This window comes from Alligator sinensis, unplaced genomic scaffold (assembly GCF_000455745.1).
Source record: "Alligator sinensis unplaced genomic scaffold, ASM45574v1 scaffold860_1, whole genome shotgun sequence".
Classification (NCBI taxonomy): domain Eukaryota; kingdom Metazoa; phylum Chordata; order Crocodylia; family Alligatoridae; genus Alligator; species Alligator sinensis.
In genome coordinates this window covers 2,514,250-2,527,358 of record NW_005841923.1, presented here as the reverse complement: position 1 = coordinate 2,527,358, position 13,109 = coordinate 2,514,250, and the positions used below count along the sequence as shown (strand labels likewise).

The window sequence follows — 13,109 nt, the reverse complement described above, 5'->3', positions numbered from 1 at the left end:
CGCGCGCGGCCGCCCCCTGCTGCCACCATGGGCTGCTGCACCGGGCGCTGCACGCTCGTCTTCCTCTGCGCGCTGCAGCTGGTGAGTGACCGCCGGGTCGGGGCCGGGGGCCAGGGGCTGCCCAGTCGCCCTCTACCTCCTCTCTCCGAGCACCGCCCCCGCCCTCCTCTCTCCGAGCACCGCCACTGCCCCGAGCTTCAGTTTTTTAGTGATTGATTTAATATTTGTTGGTGGTAGTCGAGATAATCTGCTCCGCTGCCCTCCCTTCCCCTCCCTCAGCGCGGGGTGCCCGGGCCCTGGGGGAGACTCCCTCACTCCGGCCCGGCTGCTGCCCCTCCGCCTGGGTCTTTCTTGGCCGCTTAGAAGAACTCCTCCGCCTCGTGTCAGGTTGACAGCTCCGGGCTGGGAATCAAGTTGGTGGTTAAGCCGGGGTCGCGGTGCTGAGGCAGCGCTGGGAGGTAGGAGGGGGCGCCTGTTGTCTGTCTGTGTGTGTGCTGGCAAGTCCAACCAACTGACAAAGTGAAGTTGGGTTTTACGCCCTGCCATGCGAATGGCACTCTTAGGACCTGCCGTTGGCTTTGGCTTTTTGAGTCCTTCCTTGTGGTCAGATGTTACTGACCTCCTTTTATGTCAGATCCGTGCGGGGGAGTGTGCAGGATCCCCCTCTTTCTTTTTATTCTGGAAAAAGGCAAGACAAAATCTGCATGTCTTTCAGTGTCTTTCCTCAAAGGTCTTCTTTTCCTTTGATAAAATATTCCTGGACTCATACCATCCAGATCTAAAGTGCATCTTCTCTTTGTTTACCGAGTTGGCACCTTTGTTTTGGAGAGAGAGTTGTCAGGGGAAAAAATCTATACTGAGCAATAATAATTCTTTGTCTGGCTCATTAGCTCCGTGAAAAAATAACGCTCTTCCTTTACCAGTTAGTCCCTAGTCCCAGGAGTATTTTAAAAGATTTTTCTCTCTTACACTGATTTGGAGGCATCTCTTTTACTGCATGATTTTCCTTCTGATGAGTGGTGTTCTCACTCTGGGTGTGCATGTGTGTGTGCGCACGCGTGTGCGTGTGTGCGCCTCTAAGGTGAAAATGTACCGTGTCTAGGGATTTTGATCATTTGGTAATCTTTCTACCTCCCTGCTAAAGCCTTTGGAAAAGCTTCTGCTTCACAAGAAATATGAATGCCTTGTTAAATGCAGCCTATCATTCATTTTCAAGGCATTAGATGAGATTCTCAGCTGGTGTAAATTGGTATAGCTCCATTGTTTTCAAGTATTGACTCATTAAGAGGGACTCTTAATCATTTAGTCTTAGACACCTGGGTGCAGTGTATGCCTTTAACATATGGCATTTGGCAGTTTGTTTCTTTACTTTTAGGAAAGCTTTTCTTATAAATTGGTGGCCTTAATTCTCCTCACTTACACGAGTTTTATACTGTCACCGTATTGACTAGAAAGAAGTGATTCCTGATTTACACTGATGCACAGGAGAGGGGAATTGGGGCTTTCATCTTTAAAAATCTCTTTCTACTGCAGCTATGAAGGTTATAGTAACTGTATTTACTATTCTGTAGGATTACTGGGAGGCTATAAAAACTGAAGAAGTAAAGTGTGAATAGCTACCGTAATACATAGAGAACTGCATATAAAATCTTTTGGAAAAGAGTATCATATTTTATAACATACTGATCAAATGCTCTCACAACTTTAAAAAATGCTTTTAATATGTGGACTTTTCTACTCTACTTGCTTGTTTTCTAATAATGCTTAGCTTGATAAATTAATATCTAGCCAATTGCATCTAACATAATTTTTTCAGTTACAGAATAAAAACTGTAACGGGTATGTTTGTAGATCTGAGATTTTAACCTAGTAGGCATAAACTCAAAGCCAGGTTACTTCCAGTGATCTCCGTGGTGGCAGTGTTGAATTTATGTTTGTGAGAGTTGTCACCACGGGGGGGTTTTAGATCTCTTTCTAACATCACAGAGGTCATGAGTATAAAGCATGCCCAACAAAACTGCATCCCCAGACATTACTATCATTAAGGGAGATTTATTCTACCTTGCATCCATTTATGGAGAGGTGAAAGACATATTACTGACTGTGGACAATGTTTAGATTAAGTGCTACAAAAACCAAAGTACTTGTTTTGCTAATCTGTAGCAGTGCGAAAGTACAAATGATTTATGCAAGCTGAGAGAATTTTTGGAAAAATAGAAAAATCATAATGTTTTTAAAACAATAAGAAGTAAAGGGTCACAAAAAGGAACATTTCACCTTCTCATCACAGCCAAGTCATATTATACCAAAGGAGACAAAAATAGTTTTACAAAAAGAGATTTTGAAAGCAATCAGAACTTATTTGATTAAGAAAAAAACTGGGCAGCTGAAAATTCTCTAATAAAGAGTCAACCCTCCTTTTGTGTATGCACCATGTACCTGGTACTCCTTGTATCTCCCTAAACATTTGCCAATAAAATGTATATTTCAGAAACTGTTTGATATCCCAAATAGATTATTTCTCTTGTGTAGATTTACTGATGCTTGGGACTGGAATACTTTCTAGTCAGTTCTAGCAAATGCTATTGTTATTAACTGTATGTAGAGTGACCCTCATATTCATCCAATCCCTAGCCATGGAGCTTCTCATACTTGACTTCAAGGCTTGATTCTCCATCATGTTTCAACAGTTTTCTGTCAAGAGGATTTGATTAATGTCTGTAGAGTCACATCTGTATAAAACTGGATATAAGCCTGGAGAACCAGGTCTTTGGATCTTAATCACTGTTTAAAGAGTCTGTTCTATCTAGTTCTGAAAACACTGGCCACATTCATGAAATGTGTTGGTGTGATAGCAAGTTGGTGTAACAGGGAGCAAGGACTCCTGTCACTTTAAGAGGACATGGACATCAGGGCAAGACCTGCAGTCTGGTGGAGGCAGCTGAGTAAAGGCCAGTTGCTAAAATGTAGAGGCAACAGGAACAGGAGCTACCAAAGTGGCTAGGTGTAGACTGTCAAAAAGCCCAAGGCTGAATTGATTCAGTCTTTGCAGGTCGGTCTACGATGCAGAAATTGAACCAATAAGCACATGCATAGACATCTAGTTTTGATTTGGGAAGTGCATTGGCCAGCAATGGCTCCAGTCAGAAAAGGTGGTGGGGGTAGGCATTATGGTACAGCTCTCTGGCACATAGCCAGCATAGGCTATGTGTTCCCTTCCTCTTCCTGCTGCCTCTGAAGTCTCTGGGATTTATAGTTCACAATCACAGCAGCAGGACTGCAGGGCTGCTCATCACTCCCTCTTCTTGTTTCCAGATGCCTCTGGGACTTGTAGTTCACATTTGCAACCAGCAGTAAGTAAGCCAGCAGGACAGGGAGGGCAGCTCTGTACTTGGGGGAAGGGGAGTTTAACTCCACTCCCTGGCCCCAGATCCCAGCTAGGGTTTGCCAGTGAGCCATCCAGTGTTCCAGCCCTCACTGTTTCAGCTAGGGAGCAGAGGGATGGGACCAGCCCTGTCTCTGGAGCAGACAGTGCAGCGTGGCCCAGGGATGCAAAATGCTGGGATGCTGAGGGACTCTGATTTAACTTGAACCAGGAAAGGGTCTGGAACAGACATTTCATAAACTGGTTTGACCAAAGTCAGTTAAGTCTGATACTGCATTCAACAAGGTTTACCAGTTTTAGCTATTTTGAAACTGGTTTATGTGCACTGAACTCTTATTCTGTTACAGGTTTAAACCAGTTTCTGATCACTTAAATTGGTGTGTGTGTAACTTTTGTCTCTAGCCAGAGAGAGTGGCTCTGGAGCTAGATGCCCTGCAATAGGCAGCAAGTGGCAGAACTCCAGGCAGAACAGCTGGGTTGGCTGCAGCAGAGGAAGGCTGGTTTAGTGGGCTAAGGAGAAATCCCTGTGCATGGTTAGGAAATTATGCGATTGGAAGGGGTGATGCTTAGGGGTGTATAAAACTTGTTTCTGAGACAGATTAGGCAGTTTGACCCTGACTGCTGCAGGGGAAGTTGCTGCTAGGGAGTAAGGTTGCTGGCACCCAGGGAGTAAGGTTGTAGGCACCCAGAGTACACTAAAGCACTGGAAGGAGACAGCTAACAGAGGAATAGGGGTTCTTGTAGAATAGGGACCCAGAGTGGGGTTTAAGCATTTTAGTTTGAGGCTGTTTGCTTGTGTTTCTATTTTGAACGAAGGTTTGGACACGACTGCAGGGGTGGTTAGAGGGCACAGGTGGGATGTCTGGGAAGCACTACAACTCAAGGGGTTGAGGCCAGCCCTGCAAGTGTCTGGGACCTGGTGGCCTGTGAGAGCTAAAGCCAGGTAGTTCATAGGCTGGGGGCAGCAAGCCTTGTAGGGATCGGGGAGCCTAGCAGATAGAATAGTGAGACCCATGAGGCATGGACATGGTTATGGGGGAAGCTGGAGACCATGATTAGGACTTGTAGGGACATGATTGGTGCCCACAGGGCAAGATTAATGTCAGGTGGGCACAAATGATGCTGGCAAAGACTGGAATAGTTTTTATTAGCAGACTGAAGGTCCAGTGACAAGTAGGATCAAGGGACCAGCTAAATAAGCTAAGTCAGACTAAGGGCAGTGCCACCAGGATCACTCCAGGACACTGGGGCCATTTCCCAAAGTAACATATACCATTCATGTCAAGGTATTGGCAGGCAAAGTGGTGAAGCGCTACCTAGAGGAGCTGGAGTGGGACCAGCCCTGTCATAGTTGGCTTCATAGCACAGTTTTTCTGGTTTCTTCACAACCATTCTACAGATTTTTCCCCTACTCTTAGTCATTTAAACTTGTTCTGAAGAGAATCACAGTCATTGGTTGACTGTTGGAGTATAAACTGTCCTTTTTCTAATGGAAATAAGGCTTATTACCTTCAAGATAACTTGTTTGCATTCTTTAGTGTTCTCTAGACAGGATTTCAATATAAGTTTTAAAAATATCATAATAACATAATTTTCTTATAATTATGTGTAAAAAAAGCATAACCCAAACTGTCCACACCAGTTTTCAGATTTGTACTGAATACAGTTCAGTGCTACATACAAAAAACCTTTCAGAACCATGCATAGTAGTGAATACCTGAAGGGCATTCCATAGGTAATCTTGTATCTTATATCACAATAAACTTGTTTCAAAATGTAAATCAATTCAAATACATGCAACACAAAGGTTGTAGAAATATTCACAGAATGAGTGAGGTATTAGGTCCCAGTTTAGAAAAGCCCTGAAGCTTGTACTTTGCTGAATTGGGTTGCCTCATAAGCTTGTGGCTGGCCAGTCATCTTTTCTCAGACCAAAGGCTCGTTAAAAATCAGGAGTTTTGCCTGTGTAAGAAGGTGCCTTTTATTTTATTCAGTGATCTCATTCACTGTAACATTGTAATGTGTCATTTCAGCAGCTGTCAACCTGAGAGCTTTAAGGTATATATATTCTCCTTAATGTTTGTGTAAGACTGTCATTAATGCTAGCAGGAGATATGTATATACAGCAAGAAAATATTACTATATCCTTATGATATACTTCAGTATGTGACAATAAGTCTCATCAGTACCATCAGAAGTCACATGTTGGACTTGAATGTCCTAGGAAACTATAACAACTACTGGCAATAATGCATGTATTAGTAGCCAACATATAATGAAAAAACTGCAAATGAAAAAGATAAAAAAAATTAAGCAAATGCAAAAACATTGATAAAAAGCACAAAACGGAAATTGGCAAAGAATTTCTCAGGGATTTAGCTGCATGAATCCAATTGAAATTAACATATGTCGCATAGCAAAATGTTTCATGCTGCTTTGAGATGTATTTCTGCGTAATCTACATTGCAAGATAATTTTGTCTTAAAGTTTACAGTAGGTAGGGGGTTTTCGGTACCCAAGACTAAGATAGTTATGTAAACACAATAGAAAACTAGACAATAAGTATGATGGATGAAATTTTCAAAGAGGCAAGGTTATTTGTGGGGGTGGTATCTTTTATTGGAGCAACTGCATGGTTGTGAGAAATTTCAGATAAGCTGTTGATCTTCCTCAACTGCTGAAGAAGCTTAAAATCTCTCCTAACTCTGCAGTTGGTCCAAATAAGGTAATACCCTACAAAAATATCCTTGTTTCTCTCACATTTCTTGGACCATTGAAGCTACACATCATTCCAATATGAACATTTCAAAGCGGTTTACGGTAGATTAATAGAAGGTAAGTTGCCCTCTCCACTTCACTGCTTTGACAATTGCAGCCCGTGTTTTTATTTCTGGGTTTTGGTGCACCGTGTTTGTTGTAAGACTCCTGATTTAAATCTTAACCTAATATGGTACAGCTGGTGTAAAATAGATTATTACCTATTTGCAATATTACTTTCCAATCAATTTAAGTGTCAGTTGAGCACAGGTGAGATAATGGTAATAGAAATGTGACCCCTGTGTATTAGTATTTGCTAGTGGGTGATTATTTTGTGGGTGCATTTGGTTATCTTAACAAACTAATTGTTCTCTTGATATGCAGGAGATTTATGCTTGTAACTCCCATTAATGCTAATTAGAGTAATGCATGTAAATCCTTGCACTTTGAGATGAGACTTCTCCATTAGCCTAAAAGGTACCACTTTGCAATTGATTAGTATGTATAATTCCAGTTCAGTAGTTGTACAGGCAAATGATACATAATATGCACAGAGGCATTTCCATTTCCATCTCATTTAGTATACTTTATAAAGCAGGAAACTCTAACTGATGCTAAAATGCACTTTATAAAATCTTCTGATATTGGCTAGAATTGACATATAGCTGTTAATTAGTTAACAGTACTGGGACATGAGAGATTTTGATAAATTTAAGAAAGTAAAACCTTTGAACCGATAAATTGCTGAACCATTTGATGTTGGTAAAAGAATCACCAGTCCATTGATTTGGAGATGAAGCATCTGTCCATCAGTAAAGAAAAAGCAGGAGGTTGAGATTGTGCTGTAATAGTTGGGGCTGGGAAGGCCCTGGTAACCAGCACTGACAAATGTATTGTTTATAGAAGTAGATTGTCTGTTTTTATTAAGGGAAGCTGATGTATGATTGCTTAGATGGCTTCCACAAAACATACAAGTGCTTCCTTTGTGCCTGTTCCAGACAGAATGGTTCTTTTGTGTCAGGCAGGCCCTGATCCTGTAAAAAACTTGTGTATGTGTTTAACTTAAAGCATATGAATAATCCTGGCAAGTCTGCCAAAGCATCAAATAGAATCAAGCTTCTGAAATGTATCGGTCATCAGGGACATGCATAGCCTGCAACAACAACAACAACAATTTTCTTCACTGTATTTTCAATTAATTTTACAAACCCTTCAATAATCACAACATGCACACAAAATAACCTCAAGAATGAAATATACATTTACTTGTCATTTATTTCATTTATAGTGGTAGATTTACAACAGAACTTGGTTGTGTCAGCTCAGCTGAAATTGAGTCAATATGCTCTTAGAGTGCATACATATAGTGTCAGATTGATTGTTGGCTGAAATTCATAATACATAAAATATGGCACAGTTCATGGTGGACTGTTCATGTTTGTGGAATGCAAAGAGTCTTAAAAAGATTAAAGTTTGGATTTTTTAAAGTGTTCACTTTTCAAGGTAATTGAGGCACTTAATTGTCCAAAGTTGGGTGTTCAAAATTTGAGGAAACTAGAGTTGAAAGCTTTCTTTTTAAGTGAGCCTAGGTGAATTTCTGAAAGTCTATAGTGGTTTATGCATACAGTAGTAGTGCTGGTGGTTGAACCATAGCTCCCACCAGGTTCGGTCTACTATAGCATACTGCCCTTTTCCTTATAGATCCATGACTGACAGTGTAAAAATAAATGTGTGTGTACATACACCATATATATTTACATCTATGAGGTGAATGATTCCAATTTAACTATATAGCCTTCATTTATGTAGAAGCAAACAATTAACTAAATATGGCTACTTGTAACTAGCCATGGCAATACAATCTATTTTTGGGAATAATGACCAAGATATTGGAACTTGCTGCTGATCTGATACGACTCCAAAATCTGTTCATGTCCCAAATAGCAAAATTGCTAGTCCTGAAATAGTGTCATTACAGACTTGTCATTACAGTTTGTTATGACTACCTTAGTGATGGGCCTAAGGGGCAGAACTTGAATCTGGATGAAATCAGAGATCTAATTAGAAGAAATCTCTAATTAGAGGTGAGATCTAATTGGGGCAGATAGTTGGCTAGATAATGTCCAAATCCTAAGCATATCAAGTTCTGGTCTATGTCCTTTCATAAGATCTGGTAACGAGAGCTCTTAGTTACGAATATGTATGCATCTCTGATTCAGTTAGTCTATAAGGTCTACACAAAAGTGCTGAAGAAAATGTGTGGAAATAGATTACATGCATCTTTCTGGATCATTTGTTTTTATAGGATTTCAGTTGCATCTGAACCACAACCAAAAAATAGATTGCATTTAGTTTTTGGTCTGACTTGATATCAGACTGTAGTGGCAGATTCAGAGATGGGAACTAAATAAAAACAGAACTATCCCCTTCACTTTTTTTTCCTGTGATCTTTGGGTTTTGGCTCATCTATAATCTACAAATTACTTTCCTATATAAATAGGTTTAATTGATTAAATGTAGAAAGAGAGAGCCAAACAGGTCACAAAGTTCTTAGGCCCTGATCCTGCAAATAGAAGTCTTGCAATTGACTTTAATAAGAACAAGATCAAGCTCTTAGTTCCAATATTAGTAGTCATCTCTGCAAGGTGTAAATAATAAATAGTGATGCATTCTTTATGAAGATGACATTTAAAATACACAGTCATTTAGATTACATTAAGGGTATAGAAAAACAAGATTTTTTTTTTAAACAAAAATTTGAGTTTGATGCTATAGAAATTAATCCCAATTAAGAATGAGGATGCTACTGTATCTTTCCCTCCCAAATTTCAATTTTTAATTAACAAAATAATAGCAGTTGTGTGTGTAATTTTTCCATGTTTTCATTCTGCTAATAAAATTATATATCAAAAAATATACTGTAGCCTGCTTATGAGCGCTGCTACAGGGTACCTGCCATTAGAGGCCTCCTAGTGCCTGCACTCTCTGTTCTCTTCTATTCAGTATTCTCGCCTGTGATGTCTTGCTGTCAAAAGTAGGGGAGGCTGCACAGAAAGCAAGGCAAACTTTTGAAGAGGTGGGCCCTGTCTGGTCTGAGGCTTCTCCCCTTGCTTTGTTCCAGTCTTACTCTTGCTGAGCCCTCTAGCTTGGGGCCCACTGTTCAGGGCTACAAGCTCCTGGCTCAGCCTTGGTCATGCCCCATGATCTCAGGTTCTAGACCCCGCAATATCTTCAACGTAGGCACCTAGATTTCATAAACATTGGGGCTGGAAGGGACCTCGTAAGATCATTGGGTCCAGCCCCCTGCCCAAGGGGCAGGAAGTCAGTTGGGTTCAGATTACCCAGCAAGATAAAAATCCAAGCATTTCTTAAAGGTATCCAAAGTAGGTGCTTGCACCACATTTGGTGGGCACTCTATTCCAGACTCTGGAGACTCGGATGGTAAAGAAGTTTTTCCTTATGTCTAGTCTAAAATGGTTTTCCAGCACTTTGTGACTTACACCTTGTCTTTACTTGGGGAGCCCTGGTGAACATAAGTTCTTCTAGTTCCTGATGTATACCCCTTATGTACTTATAGGCTGTCACCAAGTCACCCCTGAGCCTCCGCTTCTCCAGGCTGAAGATTCCCATGCCTCTCAGCCTCTCGTCATAAAGCCTGTTCTTTTGACTTGGTGGTGGGCTCCAAGTAGAAGAGAAAACAAAATAGAAAGTGCCTGGGCTATTTAACTGGTTTCCTATGCAAGTCCCCAGTTTCTCTTCATTAGAGGCTACCTCCTGAGTCCTCTCACTGCAGTCTAGGCTCCAATCCTCATGTCTTTCAAAGAAGGTCTGTCCCCGATGGCTTCCACAACCAGACTGCCCCTTCCTAGCCTGAAGCTCGGGCTTACGCAGGGTGCTTTGGGTCACCTGACCTCTCTACTTCCACCGGCTGGGTCGTTGGGCTTTGCCTACATCTGGATCTGGCATCTATCTTGCTTCAGTCTCTTCTGTTTGCAAGTTTGCCTCTGGCATCACCACTGGGGCACAAGTAGAAGACACAGAGGCAAAGTGGAAGGAAGACTATGGAACAAGGAAACCATGGGGAAGGGACCCCAACTAGGGAAAGCATTCACTGGCAGATTGGAGGGGTGGGGTTAAAGAGGGGAGAAGGGCCAGGCATCCCTGGATCCCCTTCCCATTCGAGTAACGGGATACGGGTCCCATTACAGATACTCTGTCAAATCTTATACATTAATTATGTTACAACCAAGTGAAATTCATTAATCCAATTTCATAATGAATTATAACCAAGATTGCAAGCACTTTGGGGCAGGAAATTTGTCTGTATTTGTATGGTAAAGTGCAATGCACATCTATAGCTCTGGGTGAGTAATGCATACTAATCATAATAAAATGGAATTGTGTTGTTCAGGAGACTGGCAATAGGATAGAATCTTTCACCTCTAAATCATTGATTGAAATTCATTGCAAGTTAGGTGTTGCTGAAAGTCATTATGGTCAATATGAAATGAGTTAGTAGTCTTGATCATTCTCCATATTCAAAAATTACAGTCATATTAGCAGTAATTGGCACCATTGCTATTATATTAGTAATATCAGTAGGAGGCCAAGGTGTCATAAAGACCAAAGTACTGCTTTACCCTCATAGTTCCTTCAGGTCATTGTTCAGGAATATTGGCAAGATGGTGTGATGGAGTTTTTATTGCTTCTGCCTATGGTACATCTGGTGTGCCAGCATTGTCACTGTGGTCCTTTCCATAATCAGTGCATTCACGCTAAATAAAAATAAAAAAAATCTTTTAGATGGGGTCTTACTGAAAACTAGCAAATAATCCTATTCCCTCACTTTTACCCATGCATTTTGTGTGAAAGATTTCACTTTGGAGACAATTTTGGCAACAGAAAATATTTGTCAACTGGGTAGTGCCTGACTTAGAATCTTGAAGGTTTCTGTGAATCATATTGGATGAAAATGTCTCTTCATCTATCACAAGAGGCTAATTGTATACTTTTCTAAAGGGAGGAGGGTGCAGCAGGTTAAGATTGCATGCTGTTACTTTCAGTGGGAAGTGCAGTCCTCTGACAGATCAGTGCCTGCATGGTGTCACAGTTTTTAGTGGATCATAGTTTTATCTGTTCATTTTCTTGAGAGACCAAATCTGTGCAATCTTAGTAAAGATCTGTGCCGTTGGAGAAGTCTGTAAAAACAATTGTGAATTGGGATTAATCGCTTTTCTCTGATCTCAAGAACATACAGAGTGCTAAAACCAGGGTAATGAAAAGACCATAACAGATTTTATTTTAATCTCTTTATTTCCTATAATATTCCCTGAACATTTCCTCCTGTACCAAGAGTCATACGTTGTACGTTATATTTCCTTGACTCAGTTGACTGGTTGGTGGATGTTTTTAATGTTGTATGTGGTGATTTGGGACTTTATTTTATGAACTACTGAATGCCCTCCAACAACCATTAAAGTCCCAGAAAGTCATTCTGATGCATTTAGACCCTTCACAATGATAAGCTCAAGCATCAGGAGCAGTAAAACCCATCTGACCAATAAAGATAAACATTGCATTTAAAAGTTGGTTTAGATTTGCTATTCAGATTTGAAATAACAAGCAGTGCCTGCTAGACATCATTTAGAAATAAAATGGGAAAACTTGCAAAATGCACATAGCAGAAGGAATGGAAAAGAAATAGTTGTGTCTGAGGATCTCTCTCTTTCTAAAAGGTCACAGCAGGTTTCTTCCAGAGGCTTTGAGGAGGGAAGTTTTTGATAAAGGCATAGATTGTTTGTTTGTTTTTTTATCAAGAGAAGTAGAACTAGTGAATAGAAAAGGGTTGGTGTTGTAGCTATGATGGTCCAGGAATTATGTGAAAGGCAAGGATTTTTGTGGGTGATAGATGATTCCAAACATAAAGTTGGTTCATAAAAGGTATTATCCATAACAATCTTTACCTCTTGCATAATTCCTGGACAGCCATGGCTACAACACCAAGTACATCACTATCCCAACCATGCAGTTGGCTCAATAAAAGGTATCTACCCAAAAAATCCTTGCTTCTCAAGCTGGGAATCATTATAGTTATAAAAATATGTTAAGTTTTGTCAGTTTAGAAGTTGTAGCTGACATTAATGTAGAGATAAGCTAATCAAAAAAGATGAGATATAAAAGAGCATATGGCTGAGAAGTGAGACTTATAGAGCTCAAAAGCAAGAGGAGCTGTCTCTAGAGACTGGGAAGGAGTTATAAAAAGGGATGAATCATGAAAAATTTGGGTGGGGGGGGGGATCCTTACATGCCTCTATAGCTAGATTGGTGATACAGGAGGATGAAATAAACAGTCCACAGTACAAAAGCATTTAGATCCATGCAAAAGATATGGGACAAGGAGCCATCATCAGTAAACAGATGGAAGTTAACTATGTGCATGGGAGGAATTGCTATTTTATGCCTACAATGAAAATCCAAATTGTGTGCATGTAACTTAACTTTCTTCTTCTATTCAACAATGCTAATAATACTCTTCTACCTCATGGGGATATCATGAAGCTTGTTTATTAGCACCAGTTCCTTGGATAGAAGGCACTATAGAAAAAACAAATATTTAATGGTCCCAGTGCATGTTTTTTCTAGAGTGGCTGGAATTAGGATCTTTATATTTATTATTCAGGTTTTAGCATTGACATTTAGTTGTGCCTTGAATTCACTGGACTATGTTGTGGATGGCATGGTTGCACTGCCCCACCAGGAATACCACAGAAAGGCCCAGCAATTCAGGATTTTGCAGGTATGTAGATAGAACATACAGCTATGTACAATAATATAGATAACTTCTTCTCCTGCCTCTTGATCCCCTGGCAAGGCAATCTGTAGTCAACCCCCATATTTTTAACGGATTTTTATGCAGAATAAACTTGTAGAGTACAGTATATTAGCTCATATTAAGTGCATTCTTTCC

The 13,109-nt window shown here is 40.5% G+C and overlaps 1 protein-coding gene across 1 annotated transcript in view; it reads left to right on the top strand.

Moving 5' to 3' along the window:
* Window positions 1–38: 38 nt before the first annotated feature.
* The window catches only part of NKAIN3 (sodium/potassium transporting ATPase interacting 3), a gene marked incomplete at its 5' end in the record, with an annotated part of 543,802 nt that continues 530,731 nt past the window's right edge, over window positions 39–13,109 (top strand). Inside the window, one exon of the mRNA XM_025198491.1 lies at window positions 39–81. Coding sequence (XP_025054276.1) covers window positions 39–81 — 43 coding nt within the window. The remainder of the gene's footprint in view (window positions 82–13,109) is intronic.